The sequence below is a fragment of the Musa acuminata genome, chromosome BXJ2-6 (genome assembly GCF_036884655.1).
Source record: "Musa acuminata AAA Group cultivar baxijiao chromosome BXJ2-6, Cavendish_Baxijiao_AAA, whole genome shotgun sequence".
NCBI classification, from domain to species: Eukaryota; Viridiplantae; Streptophyta; class Magnoliopsida; order Zingiberales; family Musaceae; genus Musa; species Musa acuminata.
In genome coordinates this window covers 17,372,800-17,394,193 of record NC_088343.1, presented here as the reverse complement: position 1 = coordinate 17,394,193, position 21,394 = coordinate 17,372,800, and the positions used below count along the sequence as shown (strand labels likewise).

Below are 21,394 nucleotides of genomic sequence, written 5' to 3'. Positions count from 1 at the left end.
TCAAATGTGTGCATCATGTAATAGTGCTTCACAGCTTTATATGATAATGTTCAAACTACATGATGAATAGTTACAAACACAATCATACAAACTTGATGATGTATGTCAAGCCTTGACATCATCTTTGAAGAGATACATCATGATGAGTATCATGATGGGAGTATTGATAAGTTTAACTGATCTAACTTATCAATACGTCACTTGAATTCTTAGGTCTTGAATTCAAGGTTGACTTATCTCAACTATGGCATATAGACAGGGGGAGTTAAGGATAACTCCATTATCAATTGATTGTCATCATCAAAACGGGAGAGATTGTTGAATCTCGGATTTTGATGATGAAGTCAATTGTCATTTGTTGTCTAATCTATGTGTTGAGATAAGTGTGCAAGATTAACTACGATGAAAGTTAGACAAGCAGCAGGAGTTGCGCCGGAGTCAAGTTCATGATCACATTGGGAGTTCGAGAGTTCGACGGAAGTTCGGACGGTCATCAGAGGTTCTGCGAGAACAGATCCGAGAAGTCCAAAAGCTTGCCAAGCGAAGCTCGTCGGAACTCGCCAAGTGGATCGTCGCAAAGTCCAGGAGTTTGCCGGAAGTCCGCAGGAGCATCACCGAGGGTTCATCGGATGATCGACGGAAGTTCGCCAGAAACTCGCCGGAAGAAGCGATTGACGCACCGAAGCAAAGCTGCAGAAATTGTCTTAGATCTAATCGCAGTTAGTGTTGAATCTCGTATTTTGATGATGAAACTACTTGATATATGTTTATGATTTAATCTGCGTTTTGAGTGATGCGGGATGCTTCGATCAGGATGAGACAATTAAAGCAGGAAAATCATGTTGTGCCGGAGGAACATGTCAGAAGATTGGACGTCGAGCTGGTGGATCGGTCGACGTATCGACAGAAGGCTTCGGGCCGTGGACTCGGGCATCGGGCCAAGAAGAGCGGGTATTATGCCAAGGATATCGGAGTTGCGGAGTCAACTGGCCAATTGGGCAATAGGCTGTAGGAAAGGACGATGCGCCGAAGAATCGGACGAAGCGTCGAGGGACCAATGACATGTTGGACAACTTGGTTAATTGCTTAGGATTAATTGTCTCGATCGAAGTTTTTGTTTTACATGTGCAGGATTAACTACGATGAAAGTAAGACATGCAGTAGGAGTTGCACCGGAGTCATGACAATGATCACGTTGGGAGTTCGAGAGCTCGACGGAAGTTCGGACAATCGTCGGAGGTTCTGCGGGAACAAATCCGAGAAGTCCAGAAGCTTGCCAAAGGAGCTCGTCAGAACTTGCCAAGTGGATCATCGCAAGTCCAGGAGTTTGCCGGAAGTCCGCAGGAGGATCACCGAGGGTTCGTCGGATGATCGACGGAAGTTCGCCGGAAACTCGTCGGAAAAAGCGATTGACGCACCGGAGCAAGCTACAGAATATGTCTTAGGAAATAATCGTAGTTAGCACATTGATTAAGTTAGAAATGGGAGGTGATCCCATTAGCTTAATCTTGGGGCAATTGGGCCCCTGAAAGAATCAAATTGGGCCGAATGGATTAACCCATTCGGACCCTGATTGCTGTGGGAGGTGCAACCGCCCCAGCCAGGAGGTAGCACCGCCCAAGCTATGTCTCCCAGCGAGACTGGGCGGTGCAACCGCCCCAGCCAAGAGGTGGCACCGCCCCGGGCTCAGTCTCCGAGCGAGACTGGGCGGTGCAACCTCTTCTGTCAAGAGGTAGCACCGCCAGAGCTCAAGTTTCGAGCTCTGCTAAGCGGTGCAACCTCCCCAGTCAAGCGGTGCAACCGCCTGAGCTCGGTCTTCGAGCTCTGGCAGAGAGGTGCAACCGCCCCTAACAGAGGTGGCACCGCCCAGAGGCTCAGTCTTCGAGCTCTGCCAGGCGGTGCAAGCGCCCCAATCAGGAGGTGCAACCGCCTGATCCCGGAATTCCGGGAATTGACAGATTTGAGCTCCAAATTTGAACTGGGTTGGGGCCTATAAATACCCCACCCATTCAGCACTGAAAGCATAGAACACACACTCGAAATCTTGCTGTCTTTCTATGGTTCTTAGAGCTCAAAACTGCTAGTTCTCCTCTTTCTGTTCTTCAAAGTTTGAGTTGTAAAGAGAGGAGAGAAAACTGCTGTAAGGGTTGTCTCCTAAGCCCGTCAAAAGGAGTGAATCTATAAGAGGGTGGTTGGCCTTCGCCTATTGAAGGAAGGCCTCTAGTTGACGTCGGTGACCTCGTTAGTGGAGGAAGCCAAAAGTGGAGTAGGTCAAGATTGACCGAACCACTCTAAATCTCGGTTTGCATTTCCTTTGAGCATTTTACCTTCACTGCAAACTTCTCAATAGCTTATTGCCCTCTGCAATTTTACGAACGAGTTTCAAGGTTCAGACGTAAATCTGCGTTTAGACGTAAATTTGCTTTTTCGTATGATTATCATATTGCAGATTGCGTTTACGTTTTGAGCTTTATCATAACTGCACACTGCCTTTATACTCCTGCTTAAACTGCGTCTTATCTAATCAAGTGATTTACGAATCAGCATTTAGACGTAAATCAGTTTCTTCGTACGAACGTCGGATTTCAGTTTGCGCCGATATTCTGATTTTCTCATAGCTGCAAACTGCCTGCATAGATTGACTTTAACCTTGCTTAGTATCAACTTTCATACAGAAGTTGTTTTTATCGTTTAAACGCAGCTTTCGATTTTAATCGCAGAAAGTTTTCCGCTGCACTAATTCACCCCCCCCCCTCCCTCTTAGTGCTCTCGATCCTAGCATTCAGTACTCATACAAGGGCTTGTATGTAGACAATGGACTGTCTATGGCTATCTCAAGGCGACTAAAACTTGATACCATGGAGCATTGAAACTTTCTCTTTAGTAGGAAAGATACGTCCATAAAAGATTGAAGTGTGCAGCAAGTTCAGTATGTTACTAGGCCTTAAGAGGTGTAATGAGGGCTGTATTATAAAGAGTCCCAGTCTAATAAGTATGTTTATGGGGGGCAAAATAGTATATAATTTGTTCAACAATGTAAAGTAGTACAAGGGGATGGCAATCTCTAAAACTTCCAAATAGAAGGATGTGAAGAGAAAAGTTGCTCCAATGATATAGATATCCACGGGAGATAAGTTTTGATTCTCTAAAGGGAGAATCATATGCAATGAACCACATATATTGAGAAAGGGTATCTTGAGATAATAACTTCATAAAGCTTAATTAACCAAGCAAGAGATAATGAGTCATCGTATAATCTTGTATGAGGTAATACAATGGTGGATGCATTACAAGATCAAGTGGAGAAGTGACTCAAAACAATACCAAATGAATACACACTTAGAATCGATATAGAGATCAAACTTAACAAAGGACTGACTCATGTAATGGTGGGCACAAGGGCTACCATCAACTTAATATAAACCAAAGAGCGAAGCTACTTGGGTGAAACTTGGTGAAATGCCTAAGTCGCATGAAGGGAACTGACATAGAAGATAGAATATGTAGCAGAGACATGAAGTTTTCTTGGATAGAGGTCAAAGACATGAATTCCTATAAAGACAAGAGTAGAATCATATCATTTCATAGTCCCTCATTATAATGAAGTAGATTTAACCTACATGGTGCCAAAGTTGAAGATATTTTTGAGGCACATGCATCTTATCTCGGTGAAGTATTTGACAAATGAACTAATATGACTCAACTTGCAGAGGCAAAATTAAGGTCAGAAAGCCTTGATATGGGGCAAGAGGATATAGTAGTGAATACTCTTAAAGAATATGTCATAATGATACCATTCAAGTTGTCATGAAGAAAGCGGTGCATAATGGAGATTATGCAAGGGCAAAGACTCAAGATCCAAATATTGGCTCACCGATTTCAACAAAGTCAATGGATTTTAAGAGTTGCTACGTAATGGATTGTCTTAAAACCGTGCTTCATCGAGGTGTGTCCCGAAAGCAAGTGGATAAAGGTCGATTACCAAATAAGCGAATATAGTTGGAGGTGGTGGAGGCCCTACAATATGCTGGTAAAGGCTACACATAAAGAGATCGTAGTCCAAATTCATCTCACAAAAATCAGAATACAATAAGGATGTCATCATAAGACGACATGGTGTAACGAATTATGGTGGAATAGTTCGAGACAATCCACAAACATAAGAGAAGTCCCACAAGGACTTAATCATATGAAGGTATGATTGGGAGCTATTGGAAGCTCCACTTCGATGAATAATATGACGACAAGAAGGGTTATGGATTCAAGGAGTGAATACCATGGCACCGTAGAAGTACGTCTTCCATACGTCCATCAAATTTGTATCAGATGAAAGTTTTGGTCATCAACATATGGGGGTTGTGTATCATCGAGAAAAAAATTTTAGTGCAAGTACCTATAAGTCCCATGGGGAGACTTGATCATATAGAGGTATGATTAGAGTGACTAGAGAGTTATACTACTTTAAAGCTCATTTTCACTTAAGGAAGCCTGGCAAGTTAGAGAACAAGGTAGAGTAAGTGAACATTGCTACTAAGGAAACAAAGAAGAATATAATTGGTGTGAGACCTACAACATGATGGCAAAAGCCATGAATGGGAGTTACAATATATTTTTCCATCAACCAAGGGGAATTGATTGGAGAACATAGATGTGTTTAAGTAGTTGGTTAAAAGGGGTGAAAAAGCGACGACAAGTCTAGAGGGACTCAGATATACAAAAATCAAGCATTGGTTAGAATGGAGGTGGACTCAGAGGAGTATTACAATGTTGTATAAGCAGATATACTGATCACAAAAAATTGATATAGATGTGAGGTAATGGATAGTAGAACCATGGGCATGACAACACCATAGTACCGCAGAGGTAGAACTTTTGTGGAGTCTTTGATCTCTTACTCTCATAGAGGGAGAGCACTTGATCGTAAAATAGGTCAAGGAGGTGGAGAATGTAGAAGCAAACTCTAAATACTGAGACAATGCTAAAGGGCAAAGGCCAAGGAACTTCATAAGAGTGGTGTCAATAGGTTTTTCATCAAAATAGTTGAAAGTGGGAAACTTTGGGTCAATGTAGAAGGGCTCAACAAAGGAACAAAGTAAGTAGTATGTGGTATTATACCTTTTCTACTTTGAGGAGTAGACGATAAAAATGATAGAGAAGATGGTATAATCCCAGAAGTGACCAAAACTATTGAAGACTTACTCCAAGTTGGGGTAAAATTTTATTCTTTTTGGATAAAATTTCTTATATTCCAAAAGTTCGATAGTAATAAGAAGACAAATCGCAATAGTTAACTCAATACAAGGAGTGCAAATACTTTATGTGCTTCGGAAGTGTGAGTAACTAACTCTATGTATGGAGTATTACTCTCGAAGAGGTGGGCAAAGTCAAGTAAACCTTACCTTCTTAACCCTTAAGAGAATGGGTAAAATTGAATACCCTAGTTCTCATATTTATCCAATATAGGAGTCATGCACATGTTCAAAGACCCTCTAAAGAAAGTAAAAGATGATAATTCACATATTCTCACTAATGGTGATTAGTTCTACTAATAGTAAATTGTTTGTTTTATTTTTTAATAGAATGTGAATCGAAAGTAAAAGTGTTGTGAACCTACTTGGAGGCAATAACTAAATGTAAGATAAATCATTGAATATATTTTGTAGAGGAAAAACTTCAAAAACTTTAAAATTTGTGAGATGATATTCGTTAAAACTCCAACAAGGATCCACCCAATTCAAGTAGTATGAGATGTTTGAGATATTAATGTATAACAAGGAAGGTCTTTTCCTTTATATAAAGGATCTGTAAAAACTAACAAAGATCAACACAATTCGACCGACCTCACACTAAAGTCAGAGTCATTGGTAATTTGAAACAACATGGCAAATCAAAGTTCGATTACTCAACAACAACTATAAAAAGCAATTAGGGGCCAAGAGGCATATTACAACTAAAGCAAAAGATTAAAGATTCAACAAAGATGAGGAGATGTAGTGTCTACAAAGGCTTCAACGAGAACGTTGAAGGAATAAGTGTGAGAGAATATCATAAGTAAAGCTGTAGATAGGGTATTCAATGTAATGCTCGTGTATGTCTGTGTCTTTCAATTTTATTTATGTTTTTCACAACATATAAAGGGCTTGTAGTAGGCTTGGCAGCCCCACTTTGGATGACTTTTTATGGCCATTTTAGGCTTACAAACTTAGGTAAAATTATCTATAAACATATCATCCAAGAAACCATTTAGGGATTTTCTAGCTCCATAGAGTAGTGTAGAGTTTCAACTAGCATGACACCCTGAAGCTACCCAGGTGTCACATGGTTAGATGGGACTTTGGAGTAGTATATAGGGTCGGTTCGCATTCCATAAAAATATCTTGTAAGCACTTGTGAGAATTTTGATCATGACGGACCACCTTAGACCCTTTATTGCATGATTATTTAGAGCTTGTAAAGTCTATGTTTATAATTTATATTGTCTATCAAGTGTTTGATGAAATGACTACTTATGGATCCCGAGTTAAATATTTTCTCTAACTCATCTTATCTTTTATAAGTCTTTAAGGGGTTATAAGATGTTTTGAGGATGTTGACCCTTTGTAGATGGATATGCATGGGTGACATATAACTTAGGTAAAACTAACTAAGTTCATGAAATTCTAGCGTATTACTTTTTTTACAACTAATTTGTCTCCTCTTGCTTGATGTACCTCAACCAAGCAAACTACGCCATGCACCTAATATGGCCTTTGCCAATGCATCTTTCTATGCTTGATGCACCGTAACATGGTAAAACATATGATGCTATTAACATGACATTTGAAGCCAACATGTCCTTCATTGTGCTTGAAAAAGACAAGTTCATGTTGGAGTGCAATATATGTCTCAGGATTCAACATCTATAGCCTTCATCAAAAATCAACTTTTGCTTGAAGTGGATGAATCAAAGGTTGGTGATGACACATGCTTTACCTGGTTGAATGACATAAGCACGAGGAAGTGCATTGACCATAAAGGCCATGTTGAGTGCCTTACATAGTTAGGGCATGTTAAGCATGTGTAGACGTGTTGGCCATGAAAGCCATGTTAGGTGCATCACACGCTTGGCTTAGTTACAAAACGTCCAAAATAGGAGATATATTGGTCATAAAGGTCATGTTAAACATATCACATTCTTTGTCATGTTGGGGAGAAATATTGGCTGCAAAGGCTATTACAAGCACATTACATGCTTGCTTGGTTATGATGCATGGAGCATGGGGAGATGCATGGGCAGAGAAGGTCATGTTGGGTATGTCACACACTTTTCCTAGTTAGGGTATGTTGAAAATAGAGAGACACATTGAGTGCATTACATGCTTTGCCTGATTAGGGTAGCTCAAGTGCATCGTACCCTTTGTATAGCTAAGGAGCATCGTGTGTAAGGAGATGCATTGATCCATGAAGGTGAAGAGCTTATGACTCGAGATAACATCAACTAGTTGATCCACCCAAGGGAGTGGATAACTATCTTTTGGACATGCTTTGTTGAGATCAATGTAGTCAACGTATATCCTCTAGCCTTTATTTGTCTTTTTGATAAATATAATATTGGCCAGCCCTGAGAGTATTGTACCTTAACAATAAACCCTGCTCCAAGTAGTTTATCGATTTCATTACTAATAGCTTGTTCTCGTTCGAGAGCCAATTTTTGAGGCTTTTGTTTAACTAGCTAAGCTTCGGGAGAGATGTTCAAATGGTGCTGAGCCACCTTCGGATCGATGCTTGGCATGTCCCTTGGCGACCAGAAAATACTTTGGTGTTCTTTTGGTGAAAGCTAATGAGTTATACTTTCTTCTCATCGAGTAACATTGAGTATATCTTGATGATCCAATTAGGGTCGGCCTTGTCTAGGAGTGTCTCGATCAACTATTCCATTGGTTCTAAGTATGGAAATGGTTTGGCAAAATCTCTTGGGTTCATAAATAGTGTCTTAGATCAAACTTTCTTAGGTAAGGAGACAACCATGAGGTAGCATTGTCGGGACTCTCTTGGGTTGCTTTTTAATTTGCCAACTCCGATACTAGTCAAAAATTTTGTCATCATATGATAGGTTGAGATAACTACCTATAGCCTATTCAATGTAGGTCATCCTATAATAGCATTGTATGCTAAGAGGATATTGTCCATCATGAACTTAGTCTTTACTGTCTTTGAGCATGGTTCCTCTCTAAAAGTAACGTGCAAGCTTAGCCCGAGGGAGGATGATTGAGTCCCTCGTGAACCCCATCAGCAAGGAAGTTATGGGGTAAGATCATTAGTTGTAAGTCCTAATTTTTGAAAAGCGTCAAAGTAGAGGATATTAGTAGAACTACTTATAACAATCATGACACTTTTAATATGGGCATTGACTATTCTTATGTCAACCATCATAGTATCATTGTGATTTGGGTTGAGGCATTCCATCTCCTCTTCTCTGAAAGTTATTTATTGGTTACTTTTAGTTTGGGGTGCTTGCCAATGATGGCTTGGGCATATGCTTTGCAACCCAAGATGTTGTCTCTTTTGAAGGTTGAGCCACCAATAATTACATCAATTTTTATTTCGATCAGCCCTTTGAGGTTAGGGTGATGGCTCCCGATGCCTTCATATGAATTATTCAAGGTGCCCTCATCATATGAGTTTCTTGATCTAATTCTTTAGGTCATAACAATCTTATGTGTCGTGGTCATAATCATGATGGAAACGACAATACCTGGATTTGCTTCTTTTTTCAAGTGGAGTTATCATTGGTCGAGGGTCTCTAAGCAAACCTTTCTTCTTTATCTGTAAGAAAACTTTCATCCTAGTTAGGTCTAATGGGGTTAACTTAGACCTCGGATGAGATAGGTTAGATTGTTCACCTCTCCTCCGTTGTTATGACCTAGGGCCACGGTTGGATTGTGGTCACTCTTTTCTTAGTCTTTTGTGGGATTCCTCATACTTGCTCAAAACCAAGGCATTGGTGACGATGTATTGATTGGCTCTTTGAAGTATTTCGAGTACCATCGTTGATAGCCATTCTACTAATGACCAAACGAGGCGGGAGAGCTTTAATCTATTATGAAAGACTAGATCATAAGTGAGGGGTGAACATTATCCATGCATTGGATCTTATTAGTAGATCGATTGACAAAGTTTGCAAGTGTTTCCTCCTTGCCTTATCTTAATCCTTAAAGCATTGCGATCATGGGCCTTAAGGAAGTGGAGCTCAAACTCTTTTGCTAACTGAGCAAAAAAACTAATAAAGTGAGGTTTAAGGTAAGCATACTACTCTCTTGCCAAAACCCCTTAGGGTAATTAGGAAGGCACGATACATTAAGACATTCGAGGTGTCATATAATAATATTTCCATATGAAAGTCAATAATGTGTTCCATCGGGTTAGTAGCATTATTCCTGAATTAGTGGGCATTAGTTCCTTTTATATATTCTGAATGAACGGGGATTAGGCTGATGTAGAATTGACTTACCTTTTCCCCCTAAATTGGTGGAAGTCACAATGCATTTCTTCTAAATATAAGTCCATTTGTTAGAATCGGATTCTCAAGAAAATCATTGAGTCAATCGAGCGAGTCTCAAACCCAAATAGAGCAAAAGGGTGACAGTGTCATCTACCAAGTTCTATGGTTGGGGAATGGTTAAGATAGAGAACAAAATGTAATTGCAAACCGAAATATGACGTTCGTACGATAAAAGCAATTTCGATATGAAAGCCGATTCGGAACTTGCTTTAACTTAGATTAGGCGAAGTGCAATTAAAGTAAAGCTATGAAGGCAGTTTGCAATTAAGATAGAGAACATAAAGTAAATACAAATCGAGATTTAGAGTGGTTCGGTCAATCTTGACCTACATCCACTTTTGGCTTCCTCCTCCGATGAGGTCACCAACGTCCACTAGAGACCTTCCTTCAATAGGTGAAGGCCAACCACCCTTTTACAGTTTCACTCCTTTTGACGGGCTTAGGAGACAACCCTTACAGAATTTTCTCTCCTCTCTTGAAAGATCAAAACTTGAAAGAAAAGAGAGAGGAGAACTTCTAGCCTTTACAACAGGTTTGATGGGTCATGGATATGTGGGGGGGTTGGCAACCCATCACTCGGAAGGACTCTAACAAATGCCAATACCTGGGGCTGAGGACTATCGTTAGTGGTTGAGATGGAGATATCATTTGTTGATCTAGTTGAGGCAGAAGTAGGGCTACCACTTATATTATACCAGCCATTGCTTACATCTATTGTGTGAGATTTAGAAATGCCTCGGTAAGAATAAGGAGCTGTTGTCTAGCACTCGTGGAGTTAAAGATTTGGGATCATTAAGTGATCACCAATATTGTAGTGGTGCTCATAGAGAGGTGGGTGCATTTGTGTGGGAGAAGGGTGGTTACTGTCTCGTTTGAGGAAAGGTTTCTTGAGTTGGAGGCAGTGTTTCATATGGATGCTCATGAATAGGATCGACTCTTGGATGCTCCTATGATATCGAGCCCTCGTTTTAGTACCAAAATATTAGAAAATTTTATCGTTGATGTCTGTAACAACATGGCATGGCCCTAATTTAAGTGAGAGAGTCATCTAGAGTGATGCAAGGATTTTCCCCCTTAATTCTTACACAAAGACCGAGGTTGGGGCAATTCTCCCCAACCGATCCCTCTTACATTTAAGTTAGTAATCTTATTTTTTCTCCTTCCCTTTTTGGGAGCTTTGAATGTGTTTTATACTAACCTCCAAATGAAAAAGAATACTTTATGTAGATCTTGCGGAGGCAATGATTTGTAACTCACCAAAAGTACCCTTTGATCTTCCTAGAATATGTTGGTAACTGATTGTACTAACCTCCAAATGAAAAAGAATACTTTGTGTAGATCTTGTGGAGGCGATGATTTTTAACTCACCAAAACTACCCCTTGATCTTCTTGGAATATGTTGGTAACCGATTCGAACTATTATTTGATGTTCTTGAAATATTCTTATAAATATTCTGTAGGAGAGTTGATCCATAACTGATCCAAACTATCTCTTAATCTTTTTAAAATATTCCTATGGATATTCCATAAGGGAGCTAATCCATAATTGATCCGAACTCCCTTAATCTTCTTGGAATATTCCTATAGATATTTCGTAAGAGAGTTGATCCATTACTTATCCAAATTATCTCTTAATTTTTTAAAAAAATTTCTATAAATATTTCATAAGAGAGCTGGTCCATCACTGATTCCAACTGTCCCAAAGAGGATACGAAGAATCTAAAGAAGTAGTAGCAACTACCAAAGAATAAAAAAGTTCAAGAAGAAAAAGATAGAAGAAATAAAAGGAAAAAATCTAAACATGAAAAAGAAAAATCTATAGAAGATAATAATAATAACGATGATCATGAAGAAGAAGAGTCTACAAAAGAAAAAAATCAAAAAGAAAACTAATAATATGAAGAAGAAGATGCCAAAGAATAAATAAAAGAAAATGAATCCCAAGAGGAAGAACAAGAATCTAAAGAAGATAATAATAAGAATAATGACGATAATGGTAGCCATCTTTCCCAGCTGCATATTTGGTGTAAAGATTCTATGACAGCAATAGAAATGGTTGAGTTTATGATAGGCTCGTCCTTCCTAAAGCGGTGTAAGGATTCTATGACAACAATTGAAATAGTTTGAGTTTATGATAGGCTCGTCCTTCCTAAAGCTTCGACTTGGCTGGAGTGATGAAAACTACAAGGGTTACGTCAAGCTTGTGAGAGAGCAGAGCAAAGTAGAGCATTTGGCTGCCAACTTTTGTTTGACTGTCATGAGAACAAACCATCTCCTCCCCTCAGCTCAGCAACCTTTTCTTCAGTCCTTGGAAACCATAGGGAATACTGCGTAGGAATCCACACGAGTCTCACAAATCCAATTCTGGTAGGGAGTCAACCATTTCATTTCTTTTTATTGCTTTCCCAGTTAGGAAGCCGTCACTGAATCCACCGACCTAGTAGAGCGAGCGTTCATCTCCCATCTCCCTCCCTCGTACCACTACGCCAGAAATAAAAAGCAAAGTTACCTTTGCAGTAGACCATCCCATAAAATCCATACATTAATAGGAGCTAATTATATATCATCTATTATGATTAGTTATCTTTAATATTTTGATCCTTATATTTTTAAAAATTATATTATAATATTTATATTTATAAAAATAAAATATTTAACATCATTTTTTTCTTGATTCTATTGATAAAAATATAAAACATGATCAGTGATAAATCAAAGTGAAGCAAAGTTAATACATACTCAGTGATAAATCTTATGATATTTTTGTTAATAGAATCGATGACAGAAAGAGAAATAAGATTAAATATTTCACTTTCATAAATATAATATAATGATCTTAATATAATTTTTAAAAATATAAAAATTAAAAATTAATTATAGAAGTAACATATAATTAGCTTAGAGAAAAAGGAAGATATGCCAAAAAAAATATATATATATTAATAATAAAAGCTAAACAAAACCTGCCATTTTATTCATTACATTCAACTCATCTGTCCATTCGGTCGTGTATTTATGTCGAGCCTTCTTCTCTCTCTCTTGCCGTGCGCTCGATTCACTGCTTGCTGGGAGACTAGAAGAGGGTTAAGAGAACAAGAAGAACGCGGAAGAATGAAGACCTTGTGTTTTGTCCACCTTTGTTTTCTCTGGTTGATGTTTACACTTGGACTTGCTGCGGACTACCAGCCCTGGAAGAGGCCCGGCGGGTTCGGCCTGGGCACCATCAAGAGCAATGCGTTTCCCCCGAGCCCTCCTGTGCTCGTTAATCTGACACTCATTCCATCGGCTGCTGCTAAAGGAGCTGGTAATCCATCATTTCTAGTTTGCCTTCTTATCCAAATTTGATTAGTTTCTCTATGTTTCTGTGTTTTTCTTTTTATATATATACTCTCTATGTTTCTTTTTTCTTTTTCTTTTTTTAACAAGGAGTAAAGAGTAAACGCAATATTTGATCTTACGACCTCGCATCTTTCTTCAATCAACATATGTCACGATTTAGCTGATTTTGTCTTAACCGCCGGTAAAGCGTCAACTCCGTCGCAATCTCATACGGTCGGTCCGAAAAGGGATCAAGAGAGCAAAAATGGGTTACCGATCCTAAAGTATTATAACTTGAAATCTTAAAAATATAGTTCGATAAAATACCTTACTTGACAACTAAAACGAACACTGTTTGTTCACTCAGAACGATTGCAGATCTAATTAGCCCATATATTTCTTACAATTTTTAATTAATACTGATTAATAAAATGGTGATTTTTTAATTAAAAAAACATTCTATGTCGTATCTTAGTTCCTCGTTAACTGACACTTGCAGTCTGTTTGGATGGCACTGTTCCTGGGTACCATCTGCATCGAGGTTTTGGATCAGGTGCAGATAATTGGCTAGTGGACTTAGAGGTGAGATGACTCTCGTTTTAGTTTTGGATGCATTATGTTAGTCATTTTCCAGAGAACATTTACGTGAGATCGAGCATGAGCATGTGCATCCGAATGACTACTCAAAAGACGATTAACCGAACGTCGTCGTCTTAGGGAGGAGGCTGGTGCAACGACGTCGGGTCATGCCTCTACGCCATTAAGGGTCATCGTGGTTCCTCAAATTACATGGAGAAGCTATATTTTGATGGGATATTAAGCGACAAGCCGGAACAAAACCCTGGTACTCATCCGATTCATTCATTCATTCTTTTACTTTTCTCTCCGTCTTCCAAAATGATTTGTTTGGTCAAAGTTCTCTTGATGGTTTTGATATGTCGCAGACTTCTACAACTGGAACAGAGTTGAAGTTCGCTATTGCGATGGTGCATCATTCGCTGGTGAGGGTTTCGATGGGGTGAGTAAGATTACTTGAGATGTGTTGGTCTTCTTCTCGTGCTAAAATTATCTCTTTCGTGCACTACTGATCAGCAACTAAATGACAGGAACACAACCTTTATTTCCGAGGTCAACGGATCTGGTCAGCTGTCATGGAAGACCTCATGTCAAAAGGAATGCGTTCCGCCAAACAGGTTTTCCTTCTTCTTCTTCAACTTCATTCCTTTGGTCTCTGGAATTCCATCAACCGCTCATGTAATGCCTGCTGCAGGCCCTGCTTTCTGGTTGCTCTGCTGGGGGTTTGGCATCCATACTACACTGCGACGAGTTCCGAGCATTGTTTCCACAAACCACCAAAGTCAAGTGCCTATCTGATGCTGGATTCTTCGTTGATCTGTAAGCCATGCCATATGCGCTCTTGATGGCCCCCATCATTTGTTTGCTCAAATGCCTCTGCGTTGATTGACTGTGTAATATTCGTCTATTTATGAATTCAGTGTCGACATAAGTGGTGGTCATGCCGTACGATCCTTCTACGATGGAGTAGTCACTCTGCAGGTGATTTACTCGATCTGGCTGTCCTAAGTTTCACTGCACTTGAATAATTTTTACAAATCACAAGCTTTCCTTGCCACTTAGTCTGATGTCTTTCTGTTCTACCTGTGCAAAACTCCTGTGGATGTAAAGGGAGTGGCCCAGAACTTGCCCAAGTATTGTACTTCCCGGATGAATGCAACCTCGGTAAGCTTTCTTCCCCAATGAGAGTATCTTTATGGATCTACAAAGTGAACGAGTGATGATGATTTGTTTCTTTCTTTAAATTTGTTGCAGTGCTTCTTCCCACAGTACATAGTGGCTAATATCACAACTCCGACTTTTCTTTTGAATGCAGCGTATGATACATATCAGGTATGTAAAGAATGCAGTTTTAGTTTCATGCTTGTTGTCAGTAGTGATATGGTCCTTTGGAATAACTGAGCTATTAATTTTGTTGAGCATGAATCATCGGGTCCTTGTTTCTCTTACATAGTGTACTTAAGGCTTAACTCAATGATGGCATAGGCAATGGCTTCATGTTGTGACTAATCATGTCCACGAGTAGTCTCTTTCTACTTGAACTTCTCACCATGCCTAATAAGTCATTAGTTCTTGTCTCACCATGCCTAATAACTGATCACTCCATGACGTGATGTCTTCTCTATCTTGTTGATAAATAGTCATGAGATAACTAGCCTGTTAATTTTGTTGAGTCTAAATCACTGGCTCAAAATGTTTCATTCCATATTAATAATTATTAATAATTATGAACTCATATAACCTTTATAAATTTATTCATGTCATCTTCTACATAGGACTAAATCGAGATACTATACTAGTATTAAATAAAAGCTCATTCCTTGTTTATGTTTTCTCAGATTCAACAAGCCTTAGCTCCTATCAGCGTTGATCCTAAAGAGACTTGGAAAGCGTGCAAGTTCAACCATTCGGCATGCGATTCGAACCAAATGCAAATTTTGCAAGGTATGAATCGCTTAATTTATTTCATCTTTAATGTTGATGAGAATTATTATCATCAAGACTATCCTTCTGTCAACAGGATTCAGGAATACAATGCTTAATGCTTTACAAGGATTTGCTGCACTTGACAAAAATGGGCACTTTATTAATTCATGTTTCACCCATGGTCAAATATACGATCCAAATAAATGGTACAGTGACAATTCTCCCACCATCGGAAATAAGGTGTGTCCATCTCTTATAGATTGAGTATCTTCTATTTCAACATATTTTGTTTCTTATGATATTAGAAAGCATTGTTGTGAAAAGCTAAGATTCACCATCAATTTGGCTTTAAAATTTTTAGTGATATTTGATTAGAAGGATTAAAACCTCGTCCTATAAATTTTTAATACTAAAATGTTAATCTTATTATGATAGTGTACTTACCTAATCGAAAATTTACCTGACTAATCGATAAAGACCTTGACCATTGGTCTTAAAATTTAATTCTGTTTTCATCATTCATCTTTATATATGCATATATACTTACTTACATTGGCACTGTTGTGGTTAAGTGTCATCCTTATTATGTTGGCTCTGTTTCTGTGCAGAGAATCGCAACATCAGTTGGCGACTGGTACTTTGATCGATCCCAAGTAAAGGCGATCGACTGTGCTTACCCTTGCGACAACACTTGCCACCATGACCTGTAACACAAGGCGAATGAGGAGTCAGAAACACTAATCGTTTGATTAGTTCTCCCATACAAAATCTTAGAACAACAAAGCAACAAACAGATGTCACTCCTTTCTTCAGTCGTAGTAACAACAGGAAATTGACTCCTGAGTTCTTATTTCTGTTGTAGTATGTTAACAGAGATTTACTGTACCTACTGGTTATTGTTGTGGTGCAAACATTCACTGATAGAAAAATTGAAAATTTTATTGCTTTTGTAAATTTCAGAACCTAAAATTGCATGAGTGTTGAATCAGAGAAGCAATTTATTGTACTATGGAATATCACATCTATGAAACAGCTTGGGAGAATTAATCCATATGGGACCAAAAGGCAACAGCCGGAAGAAATATAGACCAAAATCTGATTACAGTGCAATAGGAAGTCAACCAACTATCATCATCAAAATATTACATGAAACTGGGCTTCAACAATTGATGAACTATGCATCATAAACTAATCCTGATGGATAACGTTGCACCTCAAACCAAATGATAATAGTAAGAAATTTCCATTATGTATTATATTTCTTCTGTAATGGAGCCTTCTTGAAAAATTTGAACCCGTACCAGCTCATAAGGAGGATCCTTGTGTGCTGCTGGATTTAAGCGTGAGAGAATACTTTGAAACTAAAATTGAAATTTTAGACATCAGCAATCAAAGATCATACCAAAAAATTGATGCAAGACTAAAGTGGTTCAATATTCAGTATTTACATTCGTAAAAAAAATTTAAAATTCTTTATCATATGAGATAAATTACAAGTATGGTTGAGTTAACTCTAACTCAGGTCGAACCTTTTGTATACTCTTTTACATAAACCTATAAGAATTTCTCATTATTTTTATCTCGTCATCTTTAGATCTATTAGAAAGAAACTCAGAAGAACTCAAAATATGCTCTCTCTCATCTTATTTTCCCATCAAAACCTAAAAATACACTTAGGTACATACAGCAACAAATTCTAATTTACTAAAAACTCATCTTCCTACTTAAATCCCTAATCATAATTCATATCCTAATCCATCAAATAGTTTGAATTCTCTTATATTTCGAAAAACACTTATCAAACCCACCAAAATCAATTTAGAATATACATAAAATATATCTTATCATTGTATCGTGTGCCATCTCTCATAGGTGACCACATAGTATGAGAATATATGATAGGACAAAAAAAGTTAATAGAACATTACCAGTAAAATACTTTGTAGAATCAGATGCTTAGAGAGAACTAGGGAACACTTAACAGCAGAAATAAGAATCACATGTTTACCGTGAAACGATTCTCTCTCAATTGTTGGGGAGATAATAATGAGAGACATTGCACAAATTCATTTTTGTTCTTATTTCAAACCAAGAGAGCCACGAGGCCTTTTCCCCTACTGTAAAAAAAATTGGACTAGACAAGAACTCGTTATTGCATAAACTTAAGGTTCTGACACTGTTTAAAAGTCAATATCTGACAATATATGCTTGTCATGATGTATTTCGAATTCATGGGAACAAAAGAATTACAAGAAATGCAAATGCAGGCACTCAAGTCAAGATGTTTGAAAGAAAGATTCAGTAAATATGAGATCCTCCTCATGTTTTCTTTATGACATTTGTTTCTATTGCTTATGATTAGAATAGGATTAGCTTCTAAACATAAAATCATAATCATGTTATTATACGGAATAAGTTTGATATCATTATATGAAATCAAATAATTATATATTAAAGATTAGATATGAGTATATTTTAATATCATTCAAAATATCTTTATTCGAATTATAGAATATACTTTATAGTTAAACATAAAAATATTGATTTAGAAAGAGTACTAGACTTATCTTCACCTCTTTTCTTATTTTTCAAAAGATTATTATGAGTGATAAAATAGGAACTAAAGGAAGGCAATAATAAATTTATAATCTCGTGTTATATTGTATTATATTTTTTTTAATATTGAATCCCTAGGATATTCTATCTATCTATAAGTGAAAGCAGCAAAGTATATAAGATAATTAATTAGGAGAGTCTCGGATCCTTTTTCTGAGCTTTTAAATAATATTTATTGAGTTTGTTTAGTTCAGTTGTTTATTGAGTCTATTTAGTTTAGTTAGAATCAGGTAGAGGTTTATTTAATATTTATTTATTATTAGAGTCCAAATTCTTGTGGATTTTGAGTGGAACTCTATAAATAATGATGTAATCATTTCTAGACAATGAAATATTATTATTCAGTCTTTTGACAAACCTAGGAGGTCGATCCCCTCGAAGTGATCATTCCCCATCTCTTTTCTCTTCACTCCTTTCTTCCATGATAAGACCCTAGGGTCTTATTATTTGATATCAAAGCGGTGATAGCGGTGATCTTAGCATTTCTCACCCCTGCTTCCCCTGCTTCCGGCCAGCCCACCCGCCGCTATTGCTCTCCGGCCAGCAACCGACTCTACCCCACTTCCCGGCCAGGGTCCATCGCCTCCTGTCACCTCCCACCCGAGCCACCACCGATGCCTCCTTCTCCACCGCTACCCGCCTCCCCTTGTGTTGCAGCCGCAGCCGCTCGACCTCCCCTCCTTGCGGCGACCAAAATAGGGCAACTGAGAAAGGGTCGCCGCCACTATTTCCGGCTAGCGGACCACCCCTTGGCAACGCCTAGCCTCGGTGCCCCTTTGTTGCTCCTCGCCCTCGATGACCTTTCTCCCAGCCACACCGCCACTGTTGCCTCTCAACCCTGGCAACAACGTTTCCTTATACGGTGTGATAGAAACAGAGCTCCCTTTGTTGTCGTAGCCCCCCATCGATCCTTGTTGCAACCCTCACTGCCTCCTTCTCCACCATCGCCGCTCAACCACCGCCGTCACTGCTCCCCGGCCACCAACCTTCCCCTCTCCAGCACTGCAGCCCCTACTTCCCGGCAACCCGCACCCCTGCTTCCCTTCTTCCCCACCGCTGCTGTAAGGCAACTCCTTCTCCACCACCGTCGCTGCTTCCCAACTGCTCGACCACTGCTGCTGTTGCTCCCCAACCTGTGACCTTCGCCTCCTCGCTACCCCATCCTGCTCAAGCGAGAAGGGCCACGGCCGCTACTTCGCAACCAATGAACCACCCCCTCGTCGCTTGTACCATCGACGATGCTGCCCCTAACCGCGCCACCATCGGTGCCTCCCCTTAGGTCGCAACTGCAATCGCTTGACCATCCCTCCTCGCGGCAATCAAAACAAGGCAACCATGACCTGTGCAGCCACCATCGTTTCCTCAACCGCACGCGATCCCTCGACGCCACCAGCACCTCCTTCCATAGTGCGATAGAGATAGAGCAACGCTACCTTCCATCTGCGTCAGCGCAACCATCGCAACGACGAGCCCTTGGCAGTGCTGCCCCCCAGCTGCACTACCATCGTTGCCTCCTAGCCCTCAACAATAACGATCCCTCTATATAGTGACCGCAACAAGCATCACTGCCTCCCACGTAGCGATCACAGCTATGTCCCCGCATCCTCATAGCAACCCTTCATTCCCACAGTGCTGCCACCGACTGCATCACAACAGCAGCACGGAATAGGGCAGTGATTGATGCCCTAGTTGTTAGGATCAAGAGCACTAAGGGAGGAGGGGGGGGGGGTGAATTAGTATAGCGGAAAACTTTCGACGATTTAAAACGACGTTCATACGATAAAAATACTTTCGATGAAAAACCATTTCGGAAAGTTCTTCAACTTAAGATTAAGCAAAGTACAGTTGAAGAAAAGCAATGGAGGCAGTTTGTAATTAAGATAGAGAGCATAATGTAAATGCAAACTGAGATTTAGAGTGGTTCAGTCAATCTTGACCTACATCCACTTTTGGCTTCCTCCTCCGATGAGGTCACCGACGTCTACTAGAGGCCTTCCTTCAATAGGTGAAGGCCAACCATCCTTTTATAGCTTTACTCCTTTTGACGGGCTTAGGAGACAACCCTTATAGATTTTCACTCCTCTCTTGAATGATCAAAACTTAGATGAAAAGAGGGAGAAGAACTTTTGGCCTCTTACTACACTTTTGAGCTCTCAAATTCTCAAAATAAGATCAAGATTTCGGTGCCCTTTCATACAAGAAAGGGTGGGGTTTATATAGGCCCCAACTGGTTCGAATTTAGAGCTCAAAAATGTCATCTCCCGGATTTTTGGGTCCTGACGGTATTATCGCCATAACTGGGCAGTACTACCACTTGGCAGAGCTCAAAGATCGAGCTCTGGTAGTACCACCGCCTGACAGGGGCGGTACCACTGCTCAGCTTCACTCGGAGACCGAGCTCAGGCGGTACCACCACCCAGCATTCCTGGGAGATTGAGCTCCTAGGCGGTGCCACCGCTGGCAAGGAATTCTGGGTCCGAATAGGCTAATCCATTCGACCCAATTTGGGTCTATTAAGGGCCCAATTGCCCCCAAATTAAGTTAATGAGATCACCTCTCATTCCTAACTTAATCTACATGTTAACTACGATATTTAAGACATTAATACCGTAACTTGCTTTGGTACATCAATCGCTTCTTCCGGTGAGCTTCCAGTGAACTTCCGACGAACCCTCGGCGATGCTCCGGCGGACTTCCGGCAAACTCCTGGACTTGTGACGATCCACTTGGCAAGTTCCAACGAGCTTCTTTGGCAAGCTCCTGGACTTCTCGGATTTGTTCCCATAGAACCTCCGATGATCGTCCGGACTTCCGTCGAACTCTCGAACCCCCAACATGATCATGGTCTTGACTCCGACGTAACTCTTGCTGCATGTCTTACTTTCATCGTAGGTAATCCTGCATATGTAAAACAAACTTCGAACTAGATAATTAATACTAAGTATTAATTAAGTTGTCTGGCATGTCATTGGTCCCTTGACGCTTCGTCCGATTCTTCGGCGCATCGTTCTCTCTTGCAGCCTATTGCCCAATCGGCCAGTTGACTCCATAACTCCGATATCCTTGGCGCAATATCCGCTCTTCTTGGCCTGAAGCCTTCTGTCGATACATCAACCAATCCACCGGCCCGATGTCCAATCTTCTGATATGTTCTCCTCCGGCACAACTTGATTTTTCTTGCTTTAATTGTCTCATCCTGATCGAAGCATCCTGCATCACTCAAAATGCATATTAAAACATCAACATAATTATCAATTGGTTTCATCATCAAAATACGGAATTCAATAATCTCTCCCTTATTGATGATGACAACCAATTGATGATGGAGTTAAACTTAACTCCTGGAGTTTAACCAAACTCCCCCTATCAATATGTCTTATTGATAGAAACTCTTGGATTCAAAAATCCAAGCAACAT

At 39.7% G+C, this 21,394-nt stretch overlaps 1 protein-coding gene across 1 annotated transcript; it reads left to right on the top strand.

Annotated features, from left to right (window-relative positions):
• Nucleotides 1-13,517: 13,517 nt before the first annotated feature.
• Nucleotides 13,518-16,190, top strand: LOC135613545 (pectin acetylesterase 3-like). The gene is made up of 10 exons (XM_065110573.1): nucleotides 13,518-13,703; nucleotides 13,804-13,877; nucleotides 13,966-14,052; nucleotides 14,130-14,254; nucleotides 14,356-14,416; nucleotides 14,546-14,599; nucleotides 14,690-14,767; nucleotides 15,274-15,379; nucleotides 15,456-15,601; nucleotides 15,970-16,190. Exons 1-10 carry the CDS (start codon nucleotides 13,649-13,651, stop codon nucleotides 16,069-16,071), a joined length of 888 nt encoding a protein of 295 aa, XP_064966645.1. The 5' UTR covers nucleotides 13,518-13,648; the 3' UTR covers nucleotides 16,072-16,190.
• Nucleotides 16,191-21,394: the final 5,204 nt, after the last annotated feature.